The sequence below is a fragment of the Natator depressus genome, chromosome 2 (assembly GCF_965152275.1).
Source record: "Natator depressus isolate rNatDep1 chromosome 2, rNatDep2.hap1, whole genome shotgun sequence".
Taxonomy (NCBI): domain Eukaryota; kingdom Metazoa; phylum Chordata; order Testudines; family Cheloniidae; genus Natator; species Natator depressus.
The window spans coordinates 11,647,689-11,671,576 of record NC_134235.1 but is presented as its reverse complement, the minus strand read 5'-3'; the positions used below and the strand labels follow the sequence as shown (position 1 = coordinate 11,671,576).

The 23,888-nt window shown below is 46.6% G+C and overlaps 1 protein-coding gene and 1 pseudogene across 1 annotated transcript in view; one reads left to right on the top strand and one right to left on the bottom strand.

The window, feature by feature from the left end:
* Window positions 1–23,888, bottom strand: part of LOC141983518 (collagen alpha-1(XXII) chain-like) — a 208,389-nt gene that overhangs the window by 107,834 nt on the left and 76,667 nt on the right. The window contains exons 4-9 of the mRNA XM_074946717.1: window positions 13,078–13,201; window positions 9,838–10,113; window positions 8,391–8,471; window positions 7,605–7,718; window positions 6,963–7,007; window positions 1,261–1,314 (exon numbers count right to left, since the gene is read on the bottom strand). Coding sequence (XP_074802818.1) covers window positions 1,261–1,314; window positions 6,963–7,007; window positions 7,605–7,718; window positions 8,391–8,471; window positions 9,838–10,113; window positions 13,078–13,201 — 694 coding nt within the window. The remainder of the gene's footprint in view (window positions 1–1,260; window positions 1,315–6,962; window positions 7,008–7,604; window positions 7,719–8,390; window positions 8,472–9,837; window positions 10,114–13,077; window positions 13,202–23,888) is intronic.
* LOC141983466 (exosome complex component RRP42-like) lies at window positions 17,813–18,973 on the top strand (annotated as a pseudogene).

Genomic DNA, 23,888 nt, shown 5'->3' with positions numbered 1-23,888 from the left:
AACCCAGACTTTTTTCTCTATTAAATAATGAGCCAGAGGGTGGCATTTTTTATCAGGAGCAACTGATTGAAATGAGATCCCAATGTCACCTTAATGTAAACAGCAAAGATTGACTCTTTCCTTTGTATGTCAATGCACCACAGTGTCCCTCCTGGATGTGCTACGCAGTCAATGTATCCAATTCACACATTTGAACTAAAAGGCCAACAACAGGCCAACTAGCTGTCGGGTTGAGTGACAAAGCATTGAAACGCACAGAGAATGGCATCAGCTGACTGACAATAGAAGGGTGAATATCATCCCTGCTCGGAGGATGAGCACAAGCTGCATGGAGAATGCTGACCCTTGAAGAGCAGAGTGGGCCAGAAGACCCCATTCCAGGGAGCTGGAAAGATCAACGGCCCAGGAAATGGCCTGGTAGTGGACGAGAAGAAGCAGTCCTTGGTACTTAGGACACTGGGATGTGAAATCCTGTAGTATAGGGTGGGGCAGGGCTCTCCTCTCTTCCAGCCAACTGGGAGGAACTCCCTGGAGGAGGACAGTATATAGACAGGGCCTTCTCCCTTAGAACACAGGAAACACTGGCAAGAGAAGGAAGCCAGAGCCAGAAGGCTAAACTCCAGGGAGAGACACTTATGCTATGGCAGGGAAAGAGCTCTTTGTAGATGGCAGAAGAGCCAGAGATATGCGGGAACCTTTGGATTGCAGTGATGGACGTTATCAGTGGGACTGTTTGCGGCCATTAAAAAGCCCCAAGTGGAGGGTGGTAGGACTTACAAGGAAGGCTGTGGTGGGTCCGTAAAGGTATGTCTGCACTGCAGTTAAACACCCATGGTTGGCCTGTGTCAGCTGAGCTCATGCTGCCGGGCTATAGAACTGCAGTGTAGATGTTCAGGCTCAGGCTGGAGTAGCCTGAGATCTGGGACCCTTCCCCCTTGTCAGGATCCAGAGCTTGGGCTCCAACCCAAATATCTACACAGCAATTTCACTGTCCTGCAGCCTGAGCCCTGCAAGCCCAAGTCAGCTGACCCAGACCAGCCATGGGTGTCTAACTGCAGGGCAGATATAACCTAAGGGGCCATGAAGACAAAGAACAGAGGGAGTCTGCTGAAAATAGAACTCTGGCCACGAGGGACCGCTCAGTAAGCCGAACTCCTTTCACAGTACCATAAGCCCCATGCAATCAGTAGGAGAACAACCATTTCCCCATCGCTCATATTCCACTACAAGATCAGTCAGCCTCTGACAGCTCTGACTTACCGAGTCTCCTTTTTCTCCTTTTAGACCAGGAAGTCCTTGGCTGCCACTTTCTCCCTGCAGGAGAGGAAAGGGATGTGAGCACCACAAGACTGTAAAGTAGATTGCTCTTCCGAAAGGCACACGGCCATTGCTGATTGTGCCTAAGAATTGATTCAACTCAACAGTTGCCCCATGTTAACATTTGTATATTCAATATTTCAAATGTGTCTTTGTTATTTAAGTGTATCAAAGATTTGTCTCCCAATACTGAAACCCACATTCCTCAAAGCCCCAACTTAACAGCTAGCAACAGAGCAGGTGCTGCTGCAATCAGAAAGCCCACCCATGCATCACTTTGTTTCCAGTACATGGGAAGCTTGGGTGTTGGTGTATGATTTATATGCAGTCGTGGATTTTAAAATACGCATGGAATCCTCGAAGGGGCAATGTCAAGGCAAAAAGATGTCTCCCTTGAGCACCCTCAGAAGGCCTTACCTTTACAATTCCTTTTCAATACAGTGAGGATTCCCAGCCTTTGAAATGTCGGCTGCATTAGATCCCGAGAGCTCTATCCCTTAGTTGTTAAAATAGTTCAAAAAAGGGGGGAAATAATGAAAAATTTCAAAAATGTCAGTCATCTCTGTTTTGTCGGTTCCAAAAAGGAACCATTTTTCACTTATTCCGAATTTGTCGTGAATGTTTTGGTTTCAGAAAATTTTAGGTTTTGTTTTTTTCCATGTTGTGGGGTTTTCTTCCCTGGCCCCCCTTTTTCTATTTTGAAAAAGGCAGCAAGAAAGGGAAAGGGGAAAATGAGAAAGAGGAGGAAAAGAAAAGCAATATACTGAAAAAATGTGGGGTTTTTTTTCCATTTTCCCATTTTATCCATAAAAACTAGAAAAATAAAAAAAAATATTTGTGAAAAATCCAGATTTTTGTTTTGTTTTTGTTCAGAAAATTCCTACCAGCTCTGGAGCTGAATTCTGTGTCATTTAGGGGTAAAAACAAAGATGGGTTTGAATGATCTTCCACACCCCAATCATGGACAGGGGCCAGTTCAGCCCCTACCACAACTCAGAGCAACCTCAAGGCTCCTCTTGCTGGAAGCTCTTACATCAGTCAGGGGTTGCTGGACTCCTACATCCTACTCCAGGAGGGACTGGGAATAGGGTGACCAGACGTCCTGTTTTTAAAGGGACAGTGCTGTATTTAAGTCCTTCTGCCTGTGTCTCGACTTTTTCTTAAAAACGGGTAGATTGTCCCGTATTTTCTGTCTCGCCCCCATCAGTACTGGCGGGTCCTGCTGCTGGCCGGATTCCTGCTCACCAGCCACCTGCCCACCAGGAGTGAATGGGTCGGGGGGGGGGGTGTCCAGTGGCCAGTGATGGGGGTGGGTGTGCAAGGCTGGTGGCGGGGCAAAGATCCAGTGCACGGGGCCAGCCACTCCCCCTGCTGGTCCATCAGCGCAGCCCTTGCTGCATGCCGGCTCTCGGCCAGAAGGGCCCCGCTCCCGTCCCATTTCCAGCAGGCACTGGCTTCGTGCTGCAGTGGTTGGTGAGTGCAGGCAGGTGCCAGGCGGCGGCCGGTTACGTGTTGCCTCTGTTGCCCACCCATCAGCCTTTTACCTGTTCCCCCTCTCGCTGTCCTCTCCCTGCTTTGCCCTTTGTGCCCCCCACCCCCAGCCCCGCTGCTCCTCCATATCCCTTCCGGTGGGGCACGTCCCGCTCCCAGCTCTGTGTGGAGAACCAACCCCCGGTCAGAGCACTCAGCTCATCAACGGCCTGGCCAGCAGACTCCTTCCTTTCCCCACTGCCTCTGGCTGGGCTGGCGCCCTCGGGGAAGCCCAAGACCTCCAGCTTGGGGCGCTGGCCAGGAGGAGCCAAGCCCTGCATGTGCCAAAGCCCCGCACAGCGCTGGCATGGTGGGGAAGCCTCTCGGCCCCTCAGCTAAGCTCTGGAGTGAGGGCGGGAAGTGATTTCCAGCCTATTCGTTCCCCAAACCTGCAGGCTTGCAGCAGCCCCCGAGGCAGGAGCTTAGTACCCTCTTCACCCCAGCCCACCCCCTCAGGTCCTGTCCCCAGGGAGCATGAGGCTACTCCGTCCCCAAGCACCCTTCCCTGCTGAGCCACCTTTCTGGCTGAGTTCACTGAAGCTCCTGCAGTCAGGTTCCCTGGGCCCTGGTGCACAATGCATCCCTAGGGCTTAACCCCTTCCTGCCCTTGCTGTAGCTGTGGGGACAGGAGGCAGCTGGGATATGTTGGTGGCCAGCAGCAGCCTGGAGGTGTTAGCTGCCTTAGGACACTGTGCAGGCAGGAAGGGACAAACTGCTTCCAGCCATGATGGTGGGGAAGGAAGAAATGAGCTCTGAAAAGACACAGGCCAGGTCATCCCTTCCCCTCCCCCCGCCCCTGCCGCCTCCCCTGCAACTGGAAGCAGCTCCCGTCCCTTCCCTCCCGCACAGTGCTGAAAGGCTGCTGCTGGCCACTTTCTGGTGTGAACCCTGGCAGAAATCGCGTGGGGGGGGCATGTGACCCCACGGCCCCACCCCATTGCATCGGGAAGATGCAGCACCAGGTACCAGGAGAGGCGCTCCATCTCGGGGGCCCAGCAAGGCATGGAGGGCAGAGAAGGCCAGGCAGGGAGGGTCAGGTCGGTTGGTCGGTCACCCCCCGATCCCATGTGAGAGAGGTGTACGGAAGTGTGTATGGGTCACCTCTCCCCATGGGTGTGGGCGGGGAGGTAGGGGTGTGTGTGTGTCACCCCTCCCTCTGTGAACCCTAAAAGACAAGAACGTAAATAAAAATAATCCAGCTACACAGTATTTCTTTTTAGCAGGGGCTCAGTCAACTTGATGTGAATTTGAATGTTTGTATGGCATAGTTCTGATTGGTTGCCATTGAACTCGCTTGAATACGAGTAATTATACCAGGTGTCCTGTATTCAGCATAGGGAAATATGGTCACCCTAACTGGGAAGGAACAGCGTAGAGCTAGCTACAATAGATCTTGCAGCAGCCCAAGATTTCCCCATTCTGGATAAAATGGGATTTAACCATGATTTCTGAGATGGTGCTGAATTCAATTTGCCCTTGTCCACACTTGTAACTAAGAAGTGTTCAGCTCCATCACTTACTGAGCCCCTTGTCGGGACACATACTTTCTCTGATGGAGACAACCCAGACAGATGCGATGAAGTCTAATTCTTTAATTAGACCAGTAAGAAGGTGCACATTTTTAACAGGGAGGGTAATTAACCCTTGGAACAACTTACATGGGTTGTGGTGGATTCTCCATCACTGACAACTTTTAAATCAAGATTGGATCTTTATTTTTCTGAAAGATCTGCTCTAGGAAACAGGAATTAATTCAGGGAAGTTTATGGCCTGTGTTATACAGAAGGTCAGGCTAGATGATCGCAGCGTTCCTTGCTGGCCTTAGAATCCTATGAAAATAGGTGTGAAAAGCATGCTGCATCCAAGAATAATTAAATAAAGATGGTGTTAACAATTGTATTCTGCAGCACATTAACAACCAAACTCAGTCTGCCCTGTACACAAGCTGATTCTTCCAAGTCTTTTTCTGCTTCTTTCTCTAATTTTTTTTGTTGCTACATCTCCTTCCAAAACAAAACATTCAGTGTCACAGTACATTACCCTCACTTTGACAACATAGTGGGCTGAGGCAGAGACAATCACCTCTAAAGGAGCTTTTCCTTTCTCTAATCTCTGCGACTTCCATGGTTTGCCCTGGGTTATGGGATTTAAATTGAAGAAAAATAGAAGGTTAAACTTCCTCCCCACTTTCTGATTTTTGCTCAGTTCCATGGAATATTCACAGGAGTGAGACAATGTCACAATAAGTGCAGGTTTCAGAGTAGCAGCCGTGTTAGTCTGTATTCGCAAAAAGAAAAGGAGTACTTGTGGCACCTTAGAGATTAACAAATGTAGTAGAGCATAAGCTTTCGTGGGCTACAGCCCACTCCATCGGATGCATAGAATGGAACATATAGTAAGAAGAAACACATACAGAGAAGGTGGAAGTTGCCATACAAACTGTAAGAGGCTAATTAATTAAGATGAGCTATTATCAGCAGGAGAAAAAAACTTTTGTAGTGATAATGGCACCAAGACCACTTAGAGAGAGAATTAAACAAGTCTGCTTAACAGCCTTAGCTAAGAGGCAGTTGGCTTTTAGCTCATGTGGTAGAGGCTCATGCTTTAAGCTCCAGAGGCCCCAGGTTCGATCCCGCCCACCAACGACCTGGGTCTGTTGGCCTTACACATGTACAGGCTGGTGGAGAGGGGATACTCTCCTTTGGGCTGCCTAAAGACCAGCAGTCTAGCCTAGATATTAACTGGTCCATAAATGCCATAAAGGGCTTCACATCCATTTACTAATTAATCTTCACAGCATCCCTGTGAGGCAGGCACAAAAAATTAGCTCTGTTTAGTGGATAGGTAAGATAAGGGTAAGGGAGGCTAAATAACCTCCCCTCTCCCACACAGTGATTCATCAGCAGAGCTTGGATTAAAATTCAAGGGTCCCCAACTCCTGTGTCTGTGCACAGCTCATTAGATCACTATTACACAAACCTTATAGGTCCTTGGATGCACATGGGTTATGGAACATCAAAGCCAGGTGATTACTAGCTGTAGATCAGTGAATAAGGCTTGCTATTCAATCCTCCATCTACAGAACTGTGTTCACATCATTTTACTGAGAGTGAAGTGGGATAGTCACTAGTGTTTCTGGAGTCTGTTGCAGGGCTGTGCCAGTGGATGAGACAACATACATTTTCTTTCTTTTGTTTTATCATTGCCATCCTTTTGTGTTCTTCTCACACTCATTTCTCATGGTTCTGTCATTCTGAAGAATAGCCCATCATCACTTAAGCTGTCACAGATGAAAATAGGAATGGGGCTATTTATAGTCCCATGGAAACAACGGGCCAAATTCTCAAATTAAACAGGTGCAGCTTAAAGTCAACAAGCCTGTCTCCATTTGCCCCAGCAGAAAATATATACCCAAAGTATTTCTTTTGGCATCCCGGAAACATTTAACTATTGACAGTACAGCAAGCCTCTCCAAAAAGCCAGGCTTTGGGATTTTAACCTTAACATACAGCATAAGTGAGCTCCCTCTCACACTGCATGAGAAGTCAGCATCATCCAGCTAAGTAGGATTTAGAATCATCGGGGGAAAGAATGTTTGGTTTACTCTGTGCATTCTAAGAAGAAACCTAATTAGAAATATAGCCCATATTTAACTTCACCCCATGATTCAAATGCTCTTGCTGGGATACTGGATTACAGGGCTCCATTCTCCTACCCCTGTCTCAGTAAAGTTCTGGTGGATGATGAACAGTAATGATGTGGCCTTTTAGCTTGGGGACAGTGCAGAATTACTGGAGACTCGCCATCGAAGTTGTGATGTCAGCCTCATGGATAACACTTGTTTGAGAAACAGCCAATGTAGAAACAAAAATGTTGTATGTTAGTGCTTCTATAAGCTACATAAAGCCACTTCAGTGAAACTTGGGGGTGAGCATAGTCAAGACACGCACACTAACTACTGCATTCCCCATAGCCCACCTTGGACACATCCAACCCTTCTCTCGTCTGCTGTTAGTTAATTGGACTTTGTTCCTTAAACTCTTCCTGTCATACCGAATAACCCAGCACCTCATATGGTATTTTTAAATATACAAAATGGAAAACATACTACTGACCTTTGGACCTCTAGGACCTTCAGGGCCAGCTGGGCCCCTCTCACCCTAAAGAGAGAACAAGGAGACTATTTGGAGACTGCTCTTCTCACTACATGCCAGCACACTAAGGGCACACCAGAGACAATAGAAAGAGCCCCACAATGGAAGAGTCCATTTCAGCGGGCAATGGACGAGAAGCTACACATCCTCAAGGTTTGAGCAATGACACACTAAAAGAAAAAAGTCAGCAATGAAAGTATTGCAGCAGTGCTAACACCTTAAAGGCCACATTCACTGCTGATTTAAACAGGCTCAACTCCACTAAAGGCAAAGGGATTGTTTCTGCATGGCTCACATTTACCCTACCAGCCTATTCCTATTATGTCTTACAAAACCTGTACTTAAAAGGGGTGGTAACAATTGCTGCTTCATTTTCTAGGTTGATCTCCAGAAGCCACAATCTGGATCAAGATCCAATGAACTGGGTGCTGACAAAACCCCTAAAACACAGTCCTTTTCCCCAACAAGCTTACAATCTAGGAGTCTGTGATCCTGCCTGGCGCTGCAGGTCAAGGTCCTCTACTAGATTCTACTCCCAAAACCAAAGGGGCTAGCCAGGGAGAAGAAACAAAGGCTCCCAAAAGAGAACAGAGTCACACTCACCTTTTCTCCAGCAGGACAGGAACAGTTGAGGGTGTGTTGGGGGCCCACTTGTTCGCTGCCGACAGGGGGTCTTATTTCAGCAGGTGGCGCTTCAGTCACGACCGTCACCTGGCACTAAAACCAAACAGCTCATGTCATTATCAGGTCTTCCCTTCTCGAAATCTCGTTGGCCTTTGATCCACTTTATGGCAGCCAAATTGGTATTTATTGAAACATGTTGCTAACTATGTCAAATTCCAGAGACTTAGGGATCAGAAGAATCAAGTGGGTTTTTTTGGATTTGGGGTTTTTAAAACTGCTGGAGAAAGGTACCAGTCTGGACCCTGCAAACCTGTTTATCCCAACAGGAGCTACAGCAGCGACTGAGGCACTGCACGCTTCTTCCACACTGTGCTGGTGTTTTTCGCAATGCAGACCTCTGTCCGTTGGCAAGTGGGCTGAGACTACTAACTAGCAACTGTTGCTGTCTGCGCTCTTTCCATACAGCAGCAATAGGAAACACACTGACTCCTTTTAAGTGCAATTTTTATTCTTCATTCAGCAGTTGAACCCTTCAGATTTTCCTCTTTCCCACGATAGTTTGACAGGGGAAAGGGACATGGAAAGGTTTAATGCTTAATACATTTCTCTTTTCCAGTAAACTCATCACTGTCATGTTACCAATTCTATTGGTTTGATCTAACACCTTTATAATATCAGACTCACACTGCTGCAACCCCTTATTTGGATAATCGATCTAAACTAAGAGTGTCTTGGTATATATATAAAAATAAAACAACATATTACTGGTCCAGAGGGAATATCACAGCAGGTTTCCAGCTCGGCATGTCGGGAATCACAGTAAACTACCATCCGCTGAAGATCAAACTAGAAAACAAAGACAGACAGTAGGGCCACGTTTCAGAGGCTGTGAATTATTAATGCCAACTTGTGCCTAGTGTTTCGATACAAAGAGTGCAAACAATACAGACAAAGGCCAGATCACAATGGTTCTGGGGGTTCCATAGCTGACACGCATCCGTCTCTGTCAACACCCCAGCATTCTGTGCAGGGCACTGTGCTAATGAGAGCCTGACTCTCTGTGTTCATTAAAGATCCTGCGATGCTTTTTACAAAAAAATACAAGGGTGTATATTAACCTCTGTGTCCTGGCCAAATTCCTATCTGGAAAGTTACATTCTGCCTACCTATAGTCCCCCTGCAATTTCAATTGGATAGGATGGCATTCATTGTGTTCAACTCACACAGTCATTCCCTCCCCGTGGGTAAAATGCTACTATGTCATGTTACATGCACACGGCATTCACTTTGCACAGGCCCCTTATATCTTCAACGGAGTTAGCCTTGATTTACATGCATGTAAGAAGAGAACCAGGCCCAGTGTAAGTATCTTGATCTTTTCTCTAAGACCAAGCATGGTACTAAGTTAATGCTGGATTTATTCTCGGTGTGGTGAGGACCGTATTCTGATGTTGCAGGAGAGGACTCAGTGATTTAATGAGTCTTTCCTGCTTCTAACCACTACAAATGAAACCCCATGTAGGGCCAGGTTGGGTCAGCAAAGAGACATTCAGATGCTGTTTGGTACTATGTAGATTTGGCGATTATGTTTGTGGGTGAGCGATACCTAGGATTGCGGACATGGGTTTAGCAATGGCAAGCTCAGACTGGCCGGAAGGATGAAATGGAGTCCCCTGTTTGTATCCCTGTACTGCACACTTCAGTACTCTCAGGTTAGAAGATGGAAACCCTGGTATCTGATGAGATGTCAGCCATTCTGAGGTCTGGTCTACACTTGGGGTGGGTGGGGGGGTGGGGATCGATCTAAGTTACACAGCTTCAGCTACGTGAATAATGTAGCTGAAGTTGACGTTCTTAGATCTACTTACCACGGTGTCTTCACTGCGGTAAGTCGATGGCTGATGCTCCCCCGTCAACTCCGCCTGCGCCTCTCGCTCCGGTGGAGTACCGGAGTCGACGGGAGAGCGCTTGGCATTCGATTTATCGCATCTAGACTAGACGCAATAAATCAACCCCCACTGGATCAATCACTGCCCATCGATCCAGTGGGTAATGTAGACAAGCCCTCAGACAGTTAATCAAATGCAAAGATTCAGGAAATGACAGTGAATAAAGAAAGGGTTCAGTGAGAGTATGACACCAGAAACCCCATCAACCTTGCACAGATGGATATAATTCCCCCGGGGAATGAATCCGCAGACTCAGTACTTACGTCTATGGGTACACTGTCATACAGGCGCTTGCCAATCACGGTCTTCCCTTGAATGTCAATATTTTCTCTGTCTTCAATAGGCAACGTCTGCACTAGTTTGCAGTCAATGTAGAGGGAGACGCTCTTGGATTGAATGCTGAGTGCGATCTTATGCCAGCTGCGGTCAAACAAATCACTGACTCGTGCATTTCGAAAGACCACTCGTACTGCGTCCTTGGTCAGCCCAATGGAACTGTACTCCACGGCTTTGTTCTCTCCATCCAGGCGGATAGAGACCTGAGAATCAACAGAAAGAATGCTGCCGATACAAACACAACTTCATTCTCCGTACACTTGTCCTTTCACATAAACTGTACCCCAAAGTGCTTTACAGAGTCAAAGGTACTAATAGCAGAGGGGAAGGGAAAGAGATATAGGCAGGGTGTGGGGGACATGCCTGAAGATGGGATAGGAAATGAGATTGAGAAAAGACAAGGCATGTTAAAGGGGTTAGATGATGGCCTAAATTACCTACCATTATGACTAAAATGACCAAGCAGTGACAAAGAAGGAAGGAGTACTGAGTGACTGGACTCAAATTCAATCAAGTTTTCAAATCAGAGAGAAAGAGCCCAGTTTAATCTGTACTAGGTAAACGCCTATCACATCTAGCATTGCAGAATTCATACTTCACCCACTAATTATCTCTCTCTCTTTCCAAGGCCATTGCTACGAGCATATTGTTTCTCATAATTCCTCCATTGGACGGCTCAAGTACTGTACATATTATGCCATGGATGTAGAAGCAAGCAGATAAAGGTTAACATTTTCTAAAGCCCCTAAGTAACCTAGGAGCCCAAGTCCCATCTTCAAAAGTGATTAAGGCATTTAGGAGCCTACGTCGTATTAACTTTCAATGAGACTTAAGGCTTCTAAGTGTCAAAGTCATTTTAAAAATGGGACTTGTGTAAAAATTTCAAAAGTGCCTATTGCTTTTCGCTTTCCAAACTTCAGGGGGTCAATTTTTCAGCTATGAACAACAGGAAATGACTGACTGTCTGGTATATAGGATTCGGAATGAAGGGAGTATGGTTTCACAATAAGTAACATCTCCTTTTATCAAGGATCAGCTGAAAATTTTTCAAGATAATGATATTAACCTTTGTTCACTGGCTGACTTAAGAATCTAGCTAGCCAGCTAGTAGCTTCTTATACTAGACCCATCCCCTATGCTGCCTGAGTGTCTTGAATATCTCTCCACATCCTTTGGAAGTTCAAATCCAAAGGAATAATAATATGTAGCACTGCTAAATAAATCAGCACTGGCAGCCCACTCAGGAATCACAAGTATCTCTGTAACAACAAACTAAAATGTACGCAGGTTTCAGAGTAACAGCCGTGTTAGTCTGTATTCGCAAAAAGAAAAGGAGTACTAGTGGCACCTTAGAGACTAACCAATTTATTTGAGCATAAGCTTTCGTGAGCTACAGCTCACTTAATGCATCGGATGAAGTGAGCTGTAGCTCACGAAAGCTTATGCTCAAATAAATTGGTTAGTCTCTAAGGTGCCACTAGTACTCCTTTTCTTTTTGTAAAATGTACGCAGTAGGCAAAACAAAAAAAACCCAAACCCCTGCAAACAAAAAAGACAACATGATGTGGTGTTAAAAAATCTATATGGCAACAGACGATAGATTGCAGTCACGATGAATGGGGGTATGTATGTATAACTTATGAATTCCGGTTGATACTGTGAAGTTGCCTTATGAACAGCTGCAGTACCATGAGTGTCTATATGTTTGTGGATCCACCAAAGTCTTGTAGCTGGTACACACCAGACAGGGACAAAAGGAAATACTTAAGGCTAATGACAGTACTTTAACTATACAAAGATTATGCTAAAAAGCAGTTCAAGCCTTGGAGAACCATTCTAGCTTATGCCTTGGAATGAAGGGGGGAAGGTAGGAACAGTGGAAACTTACCAGGAATAGAACAAAAGAGAAAAGGTCACCAGGAGGGGTTTAAATAAAGAAACACGGAGAAATAGGGAGAGCCAGAAAGGAAGCATGAGGCAGGAGACAGCAAGGTCACAGAAGCTGGGAAAGGGACTCCATGGGGGATGGACCACCCATCATGCAACAGTATACATAAGGCAGGGCACAACAATGTGTGGCCCCGGAGAACTCCCAAGTGAAGTGTGAGAGATTGAAAATGACCAATGTCGTGTGTATTGTTTTGTGTGATCCACACTCTTCTGTGCTCTGTATGTTTAGGTATAAAAGAACAAATGCATTTGACTCTGTGCAAAGTGTCAGAGTGTGTGTGAACTGCTTCCCAACTGCTGTGTGCCTCTGAGAGAGTTAAACTGTAACCGGAAACTTCACACCTCTGAGATGGAGCTGTGGGACAGGGCATATTTAAGTCACAGGGGTATATTGGAGGTCAATGCTAGTCTTGGGGGGCCTAGGGCAGGTGAGCTGAAGAGCCCCATTTCCAAGAAGGGGTAACAGACTATTTGGTGCCCAGGAAATGTTCCACAAAGGCCAACCAAGGAACCAGTGCTGGATCCTGCTGAGGCTCCAGAGGCTTGAAACCCCTGGAGATCCAGAGCAGCAGAGACTTGGATTCCCTGTCACAGCCATCTTAGTGAGCGGCCAGGAGGGGGCGCTCGCTAGGTTCCGTGACTGTACAGCTATAGCACTTTCTATCTGAAGATCTGCAAGTGCTTTACAAACATTAATGAATTCCCCTTCACAAACCCCATGCCAGGTAGGGAAGTATTATTATACCCATTTCACAGGGGAGGAAACTGAGGCAAAGGGATATTAAGTAACCTGCTCAAAGTCCCCAGGAAGTCTGTGGCAGAGTCAGGAAGAGAAGCCACCTCTCCTGAGGCCCAGTCCTGAGCTTTAACCGTGAGACCATCCCCGCTACTCTGGGGCAAGCAGTAATTTTTCTATATAGAACCAGCTGAATAAACTTATTGAAAAACTCAAAGTGCTTTTAAAAATTAGGAGAATGTCTTTTCTCTGCCCATTTCCTCCTAACCTCAGCCACTGCCGGAGCAAACCTCCTTTCCAATATAAACCATGGGCCGTGTCCAATTTTAAAGGCAAAAGTTCTTCAGCAGAACGAACTGAAAGTGTGTCAGTCGAAAGGAATGCTCATCAGCCCATTCGGAAGGGGAAGTGAGGAGTTAAAGCGGCATAACCAGCTTGTGCGAAACACGCCTGCTCCCGAAGGCTGGAAAGGGCCCCATACCTGCGGAATGCCGTACTTGTCGATAATCTGCCAAATATACCAGTCTTCTCTCCTGGAAGCCTTCCGGAATTTGAAGGTGGCTACAAAGGCATATTCATCAGGCAGGCCCTGTGGGAATACACCCCTGGGGAAGAGGAATTGAGAGAGAAATGTAACAGACAACAACAAAGAGCAAAAGACTCTAACAGAAGCCCCTGCGTGTCCTGGCAAGATTTTCCAAAGCCATCATGTAGATGTCTAAAAAATCTGCTGTATCTGGCAGCCAGTAACAACAGGGACATGTGTCTGCTCCCCTCCATCAGCGCATGCCAGCTTTAGCCTAGAGGGGCTCTTCCCCATTCCTGTGGTGAGGAGATGATTCATTCCCAGCCCTCATCTTAAATACCAAAACCGGGGATTTTGCAGACTGTTCTGCATCATGCTGAACAGGTTGGGTTTTCCCTGATGCGGTACCCCACCTCGGTGCCTAGCTTACCCAGTGGATAAGTGAAGCATCCTGTTTGGATACTCTGCTGCAGTGGGGGCTTTTTACATCTGAACGCAGGCAGGCAGGTCTGACACATCCTGTGAACGTACTCAGCTGGAGCAGCATGAAAAGATCATAATGTATCAGATTCCAGACAAAGCAGGCACTGCTTTTAGTGCCAGCCCTGAAGGAGACATTACTGTTCTCTTGGCTGGTGGAATCAACTGTGCTTTCTCAAAACACACTTTGCAAACAGATTTCGCAGAAATTTACTCAGTGCGTAGTAGGGATGTAAAAGTGTAACTGGTTAACCGATAAGCATCAGTCTTATTGGTTTTGGTTGACGATTAAACTCCGCTGCCGCCCTGCGCCTGGGGTCCTGGCTGCCGGCCCGCACCAAGATCTCCGCTGCCAGCCTGCGCCCGGAACTCCGCTGCCGGCCCACACCTGGGGTCCCGGCTGCTGCTCCACGACCAGGTCCCGGTTGCTGCCCTGTGCCCAGGGACTCTGCTGCCACCCACGCCCAGTGTCCCAGCTGCAGCGGAGTCCAGGGTACAGGGCCAGCAGCCGGGATCCCAGGCGCAGGCCGGCAGCCGGGACCCCAGGTGCAGGCCAACAGTGGAGCCCTGCATAAAACTTAGGGGTGCTGCAGCCATCCCATCCCAAAGGTGGTGCCCATCTTTGAGAGGACGAAGAATCAACCTGTTTGAGTCAAGCTTGTCACCACATGTGTCACGGGCACCAGTGAGAACCCAGAAGCCATAGCAGCAATAAATAAAGGGCGAAGCCCTTAGGAAAGCTATTCAGATGGGTAGCATCCCTGACTTTGCCCAGAGGAACAAGGGAAGAGTGGGAGCTGGGCATTCAATACTAGAGGCCACCCGCTGACAATTCAGGCTGCGGGTGTTTTAAAAGAGCCAATTTTTTTTTTTAAATAAAAGCCACCTCAAATAAGTATCAGGTTGAGTTTACAGCAACGATTCAAAGTCATTCATGCTTCATGCAAACCAATTCCCCTGTCGTTAGTTTTCACTTGGAATTTCCTGATTTGAAGCTAAGCCCTTCAAGATATCTGAACAGACAGTACTGTGGTTTAGACCATTATTGCTGCTTCTGCTCTAACACACCCGCAATGAACCCCAAATTCTTTCCCAAAAGCCAGATTGAAGAAGACTCCTTGTAGTCACCGTGTAGCAACCACAGCTCCTACCACCTTGTGTGCGGTGACAGACCTCCCACAAAGGCAAGACTTTGGACCCCAGGCAGAGTTATTTCTGTCTGGCTCATCTCATCATTTTCTACATGTCCTGTTAACAAGTCTTACCAGCTGCTCAGCTCCATTTCCACATAGCTAACCGGTGGCCTTTACAGTGTAACACCTGCTGCTTGCGTGGCCTGAAGGAGCTCCAGTGAGAGCTGCCAGAGCTCAGCGCCTCTGAATAGATGGCCAGCAAAAGAGCAACAGATTCTGGCTCCCTGTGGGCACCTTACAATACCCTTCACCTAGGGAGACCTGGGTCTTGGCCAGACACAGTCAACTCCTGTTTGCAAGCTGCTCACACAACTGCCCTTCCCCACTGACATGGATTCTCCTGGTGCCAACATCCTGTCTCTCACACAGCCAGAAAGAGAGCCCGAGAGCCCCCCCCCCCCCCCGAAGTTGTGGAACCCACAGGAATTCCATATCACAAAAGAGCAGGTCCCTGGGTTGCCACTGTCCTGCCAGAGCCCCAGTGGAGAATAAAAGTGGCATGAAAGTGGCAACAAAAAGGCACAGGAGCAGTGCAGAGGAGGTCTGGTGGGGAAGAGCCAGGTCAGTCACATCAGTCCTGCCAATGGGCACACAGACAGGCCTCATGTACCTTTGACACATATTTGTGTGAACTGCCTGTCGCACGACTGTCTGCTTTGTACATGGGTTTTGTTTGAGTTCTCTGAAAGGGAAACAGGGCCCTTTTAAATCGCTGACAGATTCAACTGGCCTCCGCCCCACCCCCCATTCCCTAACGAACCTTTCAGAATAATGAGTTAAAAACCACAAAGTCTCTGTTCATTCATTTCAGAAGAGAAGTGCAACCCAGCTGATGCTTGGCCGTGAACCTTCACATCCTTGTTGGAGTCCTGGCATTGGGAGTGCCTCCCATATCTGAGCTCCTGAAATGCTGCCAATTACCGTCTGCGCTTCCATTCACTCCCCTTGCCTGCCTATCTTCCTGACTCTTCTTCCACGAGCAGCAGTGGCCCCCTTTGCTCCCCTACTGGTCCTGTCCTGACCATTGCCCTCCTGCCTTCCCTCCTGTCTTGTCCCCAATCCTCTCTGGGTATGTCTACACTGCAAAAAAAAAGTCAATGAGTCTCAGAGCCCAGGTCAACTGACTCAGGCTTGCGCAGGGTGACCAGATAGCAACTGTGAAAAAATGGGACAGGGGATGGGGGATAATAGGGGCCTATATAAGAAAAAGTCCCAAAAACGGGACTGTCCCTATAAAAACAGGACATCTGGTCACCCAAGGCTTGTGGGACTAAAAATAGCAGCGTAGATGTTCCTTCTCCAACGGCTGGAGCTTGGGCTTTGAAACCTAGGGAGGGAGGGTTGGTCTCAGAGCCCAAACTCCAGGCTAAGCAGGAATGTCTACACTGCTATTTTAGTCCTGTAATATAAGCCCTGAAAGCCCAAGTCAGTTGACCTGGGCTCTAGGACTTGCCGCCATGGCTTTATTTTATTTTATTTTATTATATTTTTTGCAGTGTAGACGTTCCTCTCTCTCCTGCTGTTGTCTCCCCTCTCTCTGCTCAGCTTCCCAATCCTCCCAATCCCCCCGGTCCTGGAGCTGCTATCCCCCTTTGTTACCAACCACTTGGGCTCCCTACCCTACATCTCCTCACTCCGAGCCCTGGGCACTTTCTGGTGCCTGAAGCTCCTGTTCTGCCTCTGTTCCCCGCTCCCTGGAAACACAGCAGGAAGTGAGTTAGCTCAGCCTCTGTTACAGGAGACAGCTTTTCACCCCCCAATCCTCTGGCACTCGGACTGTTGAGTCCTAGTGCAGAAAGACCCATTCCCATCCAGCCCATGTAATGAAAGCCAACCAGACCAACACATTGTCTCACTTAACTTAGTGCTGGCAAATGATCACATTGACAGCCCTGGGGAGAAGATGTCCCTTGTATTTACCCACAGGATGGGCATAGCATTGGCAGGAGCAGTGTTAACATCTCCCTTACTGGCCCCTACCAAGGCCCTGATTCAGCAAAGCATTTAAGCACGTGCTTCATTATAAGTATGGATGCAAGCTCCATTAAAATCAACAGGTCTTAAGCACAGGCTTTGTTGAATGGGACGTGCTTAAAGTTTAGCTTGTTTTTGAGTGTTGGGCTGATGTGTTTGGCCCAAGTGCTTTCACTCAAACTTGGAAGCATCCGGTGGGGAAGTGGGTAAATGAACGTAACCTAAACTCCACATTCCCCAAAGGAGAAGGGGAAAAATTCCATTTACCCGCATTTATCCTTGATTACACTACTGGATGTGTCCGTTCTTGGCCTCTCTACTAGGACTGCTTGTGTGGCTTGGTGGATGCCTCTGTGCTAGGAACTGGGCTGAGACCACTGACACATTACACAGAGGCTGCTGAACAGTGCGTCACGTGGATTTAAAGTGGTGGAAAGCTGTAATGACCTGTTACCAGCCCCCCGCCTCCCCCCCCCCCCCCCGGCAACCTCAGGTGATTTTTTTAAGGCTCCGAAGAACAGGCTGTAAGTTCCTGGTGTGGACAGCCTTTGTGCAGAAAGCAAACCTAAAGACACCACTGTTGCTCAGAAGTTATGACAAAAGCTGGAGCTGAAGTCCTTTGCCCCTGTGTCTTTTTTGCAAATGCAATACCTCATAAATAACAAGAGCTCTGTTGATGAGTTTTCATTTATTTCCCTTCTAAAAACATGGATGTCCATCAAGTGGCTAACTTGGGTATTTGGGAATCCAAGTACTTTGAGCGCAGTCCCCAGAAATGTTTTATTTCCCTGCCTTCACCTGAAGCTGAAATGAGCTCATGATCCATGCTACAGAGCATCTGAAATCCTGCTTTACAGGTTGCCTGGTATCCACAGGGAGTTTGCTGTTGATTGCAGAGTTTATAATTCTGAGAACACAACTGGTCACAAAAGAGCTCTCTATGAAGCTCCAAGCTGGGAGAAATCCCTAGTGCAGCAGGTTAGCTTATGAGTTAAGTAACCCAAATTCAAGCTCAGGTGAATCGCAACCTTGGCATACAAAAAATGAGAACCCACATCGAGAGGACTTCCTGGCTCCGCCTCGATTTCTCATCACCTTCCATTTGCCATGAGAACACCAAATCCTCCATCCTCAACCTTCACACCACAAAGAGAAACGTTAGCCAGCTTTTGTTCCTGACACCAAATGTAACACAGGTGTGTTGTTTGCTTGTGCAGAATTACTGACATTTAAGATATTTTGGAAATTAGCTGACAAAAATTAAACAAAACACTGAAACGTGAAGAAAAACACCTGTAAACCCAGACTTGTAGATCATTAAATATTTAGGTCATTGAGCGCAGTGAATCAATTCCAGCCCACCCCAGCAGTTCACTCATATTTGATGGCCATCCAGCCATCTACCTGAACCGAGGCTGGTGGGTGTCATGCTACTTCCCTATTATCTACAACACGATCATCACCAGGGTCAGATTGCACCTTCTAGCCACAAAGCCTGTGGAATAAGGCTCTAGGGGAGGAAATCTCCATGAAAAACCTTTGTAGATGGGGAGATGGGGCTTGCTCCCCTGCAGAATAGGCTGTGGGCTCACTCAGTACCCTGTTGATCTCCTGGGAAATCAGCAAGAGGCCAGGGCATCTGTGAAGGGGCCCTAGACTGACTTGCAGGTTCTGTGGCCTGACATGCCCCCCCCACCCCAAATTGCCAAGTTTCCAAATCCCCAGCAGCTAGATTTTGTTATTGGAATGTGGTGGCAACCTCTTTGATGCAATCTCTATTGCATTGAAGGCAGCTCTCTTTAATACAAGGAAACCCAAAGTGCGTGTTTTGGAGGATGAAGAAAGATCAAAAGAGATTGAGCTCTCTGATGCCCCTTATGACTGTATTTGACTTAATGTGGATAACATACCCTGTATCATCACATTAAGCAAAATTGGTTGTAGGCATGTGGTTGATGCTACCCTTCAGGAAGAAACTTGCTCTTTGGCCAGCCTGCTCCTTTCTGTGACCAGCAGAGGTACCCTTACGTGTATGAAGAAATTGGGGAACAATAGTCTTGATCCAGAGAGTATCTTTGAGATGATGGAGACAGGAAAATGGGTAGGCAAAACATTGCACACTTCCCTACAGAAGATCTTAGACAAAGAAGAGAGTCTGGGGACAACACGACAGAAGGTTGGATTCCTAGGATGAGTTGTTTCATCAATGCAGATGTAAATTTTCAAGTTATTTTTCAAAGCATGATCTAGTCAGTTTGTATATGAAATAAAGGATATTTTTGGTTAAAAAAAAACAGCCCACTTAAAAGGAGCAGCTTGCTGCAGAGGGTGCTTTGGGAGAAAGATAATAAAACTGTAGCTCCAGGTTGAACTGTCTTTCTTCAGACTCTCTGCAGGGCTGGAAGGAGGAAGATGTGCTGCCCTGACCACTCCCTACCCCTCTGCCCCATATGGATCCCAGGGCCCATTAAATGCTTTCTGTAGCATCCAGGGAGACAGTGCCACAGAGATAGCATAGGGTGCAGGGAGATTTATGCAAGGGTCTGCGGGGCATGATTTCCCCCTTTATCAGGCTCATTCTCAGGGAGCAGCTGTCCACATCACAAAAGCCACTACTGCAGTTCTAATCGGAGAGGCCAGTTACTGAATGAGCCATGGAGACTGAAATACCCTGTCAGCCTTAGAGGTGGTCCATACAAGTTAGGTTTGAGGCACCAAGGAAAGTTTGTACTGCTTTTGCCCACCCTGCATCCTAGGACTCAGTTCAGCAAGGCACTTAAGCACCTGCTTAACTTTCAGCAAGTGCTCAAGTACAGAAGTACAAGTGCTTTGCTGAATTGGGGCCCTACTTCTGCAGATGAAGAGGATTTCACTCTTCAGGGCCACCAGTCTGGCACCTTTTCCAAGCACAAAATTCTCATGTATAATATTTTTTTTTCCAAATGGAAACTAAAACCATTTAAATAGATTACTCAGTACATTAATTAATTAGTATCTAATTATGAGAAGCTGCCATGAATTGATTAACACTATTACTAATTATTTGGAGGAAGGAGTCTTTGTTTTAGTGCTATTCATAATTTCAGTTCCTGGTTTTATGTAGGTATATGTGATTTCATTTTCCTTGAGTGATATTCCTGTGGGAATCTTCCTAGAACCCGCAATATCTTAGGCTGCTGAAGACAAAAATGGAATATACTAAAACCTCCTGGAGCTTGAGTTTGTTTTCCTTCCAAACCACAGGAGCTTGCAGGTTAAAATACAGAAGAAGGGTGAACATTGGCAGGCTCTTTTTAAATTTCCTTTTCTTGATTTGTTTAAAAAGGGAAATTTAGTAATTGCCAAAAAACTGTTTCAATATGGATAGTCCTAGGGAGAACAAGATGGCAGCTATGTTAAACAAAATGATGCAGCATGAGCGGAAGCAATACAAGAATGCCCCAAGTCGCAATGCTAGTGAGGCACTTCAAATGCCTCAGAATGTAATGCTAGCCCATCGCCCAGTCAATGGCTGGCAAACTTGCCCTGATCCAAAGCCTGTTGAAGTCAATGGCAAGGCTTCCTTCAACTTTAGTGGGCTTTGGATTATCCCCATTGTCCACAAGGGTGATGACCCGTGTGAAATGTGGTAGCTGGAGCTGTGATGTGGATAAGTGGCTACTGGGAACTGGCCTCAGAACACCAACTCATTTTACACAGGCCATTGAATGGCCATTCGATGGCCACAATTTCAGGCACAGGGTGCCAGTGTTGCCTATTAGCCACTGAAATCAAGACTTAGATACCTAATTAAGGGACATGATTTTCAACCCTGCTGAGCCCCCAGCAGCTGCCACTGACATCAACGGGCGCTCCTGAATACTGTTGCTCGCAGGCAGGGAACAAGCAAGAGCCTTGAGCAGTTTCTTCACCCAGCAAGAAATGCTTATCGGTCTCATCACTATTCTGCTTTAATTAACTTTTTTCCAGCCAATCTGTCATCTCAGCTAAACAACAAGAAAGCACGAAGACAGAGTTCACCACAGAGATTGCCACTGCAGTGCTGTGCCTGAAAATGCCCAGATACAAATGGTTTTCTTGCTTTTAACCTTGGGGCAATTTTTGGTGTCTGTCACTATAGACTAAAAATCCCTCCTTAACGGTTTGTTACTGAGGAAAGAAAATGAACCCTGCTACTTGACAAGACAGTGACATGTCTGTGGGTAACAATACTCGCTAAATAGCTCTAATGGCAAAAATTGCAATGAGTCCTGGATGCCTCTAGAAGGGTCCTCAAAGCTTATTGGTACCTACCTCAAAATAATGAATGGATTCACTTCAGGGAAGTCCTGTCCTTCTTAGCTAGTCTTCACACCCAGATCAGCATTACTACATGATGAATACCCACTGAACACAGCTAAGTGACAGATCTAATATCAATGCCCTGAATCCATCACTCAGTCATGCATCACACACATCAGTCACACTGCCCCCATGTTGTCCTCTCTGCCTTAGGGTTTTGTGTTAGTGGCCAATGCTATAGTATCTCAGCCTTATCCTGGGGTCTGAAACCAGATTGAGAAAGAAAGAAAGCTAACCCTGTCCAGATAACCCCACAGTAGCTTGGCAACTAACTTCCAGAACATGTTCCTCAGACAGGGGGAGGTTCAAGACTGGCCAATAGCTCAACAGAAAATCAAAGTTAAGAGACACCTCCTTCAGCACAAGCCAAACCTCAGCATATTTCAGTAGGGATGGCACTATGCCCTCTTCTAAGATGTCCTAAGTGAGAACTCCCATCTAATTATAAAGTGCTTCAGCGCTGGCTTTCACAAGCTACAACAGAAAGGGATCCTGGACACAGGCTATTCGCAGTACCACCGGAAACCTCTGCACAGGGGATGCGACCAAGTTAAACCAATGCAGATGTATTTGCACCCCTCATTCTAAACATGATTGGCAAAGAGATGTGCAAATTCTTTCCAGCACAGCAACGTCAAGTCCGATTCAGGGAAGTGACTTTCTAGCTGAATCACACTCTTCATGGCTCTGAACAGCTACCCTGGAGCATTATTTACCACATCTCTAATAGATTCAAGGAACTTCTGTTCTCCACACAGACTCGATGGAAGCTTCTGCTCTCCTCCTGATCAGTCTCTGAAAACTGTTTCCATGTCTGTCACTCTCCCTGAGTTAATCGTTCACTCTCATATAGACCTTTCCATCCATATATCTCAAAGTACCTTAAAAAACAGGATCATCCTCATCATTATCCCCATTTTACAGATGAAGAAACTGAGGCACGGAAGCAAAGTGGCTTGCCCACCGTCACTCAGCAAGTCAGTGTCAGGGTGTCAAATTGTTGCTTATTGTATTAAGGGCTTTTTTGAATGGACTCTTTTCAGATTATAGATCACAAATCATCCAAACACTTCAAGCACATGAGTTATCCCATCTCCAGTCATGAGTTATCCCATCTCCTGTGAGGGCCCTACCAAATTCTCGGCCATGAAAAACATGTCATGGACTGTTAAATCTTGTCTTTTGTGTGCTTCTACCCTATACTATACAGATTTCATGGGGGGAGACCAGCGTTTCTCAAATTGCGGGTCCTGACCCAAAAGGGAGTTGCAGGGGGGATCGCAAGGTTATGTTAGGGGGATCGTGGTATTGCCACCCTTACTTCTGTGCTGCCTTCAAAGCGGGGCAGCTGGAGAGTGGCGGCTGTTGCCCACCTCTGAAGGCAGTGTCCCACCCAGCATCAGTGCAGAATACCATACCAGGCCACCCTTACTTCTGCGCTGCTGCCTTCAGAGCTGGATGGCCAGAGAGTGGCAGCTGCTAACTGAGGGCCTGGCTCTGCAGGCAGCAGTGCAGAAGTAAGGGTGGCAACACCCTACCACGCTGTCCTTACTTCTGCGCTGCTGCTGGCAGCCCTCCTGCCTTCAGAGCTGGGCTCCCGGCCAGCAGCCGCCTTCTCCAGCTGGCCAGCAGCAGCACAGAAGTAAGGGTAGCAGTACCACAGCCCGTCCCCTCCGCCCTCCAATAATCTTGTGTATTGGGGGGCGAGGCGGACGGGTTGTGGTACTGTATTTGCCCCCCTCACAACTCCTTTCCGGGTCAGGACCCCCTACAACTAAAACTACACCACCATGAAATTTCAGATTTAAAAAGCTGAAATCATGAAATTTATGACTTTTAAAATCCTATGACCATGAAATTGATCAAAATGGACCATGAATTTGGTAGGGCCCTAAGCATAGCTTGCTTAAGTCTTATGGAAGTCAGACTTAACGTACCTGCTTAAGTGCTTTGATAAAGAAGTCTGTGATTACTCATGCCCTTAAGGCTAAGCAGGTACTTAAGTGATTGCTGACTCTGGACCATGACAAATTTAGGCAGGATTTAAACAAACAAGCCACAGCAGAGGTGAAAGACTCTGGATCCCTTTCTCATTTTCCTGAGTCATACAGAATTAGTCTAGTCCCATAATACATAGAGCAATTATATATACATTTCACATAGTGACCAAGGTTTATTTAGTGCAATGAATTCATCCCCCCCATTCCTAAATTCACTTACCCTGAGACTTGGCATAATTTACGGACTTAAAACTTCTTTCCTATAGCCATATTTTCACTTTTTACTTTTTTTTTTTTTTTTTAGGTAGAGGGTGGGGAGGGGATCAATCCAGGTTGCTTCCAAGATGACCAAACTTATGAAATCAAAGAAATGTAAATGGCCAGAGTATCTCCAATACACAATGAGCCAAGGAGAAGAGTCAAAACAGATTAGAAAAAATCACTCTTATCCAGAAGAAGGAAAATAATTAATATTGATTTTTGTAATATTAAATTTAAAACAATCATGTGAAAAAAGTTAATGAAGACAATTCAATCCATTGTTCCATAGGCACTCAATGAAATTATGCACTCATTCTTCTCAAGGCTAATGCTAGCAGAACTGATATGACAGGTTGAAGAGAGCCCATTTTGATGGACTGTGACACAGCTGGCAGCCTCATGTTATAAAAGCCCCTGAGTACTGAATCCATGTTGACAGAGGATTAACTGCTGTTCATTCTTTTAGGAGGTTAAGAAACTGTATTAGCTGCCTGATAACTACATCCACGGGGAATCA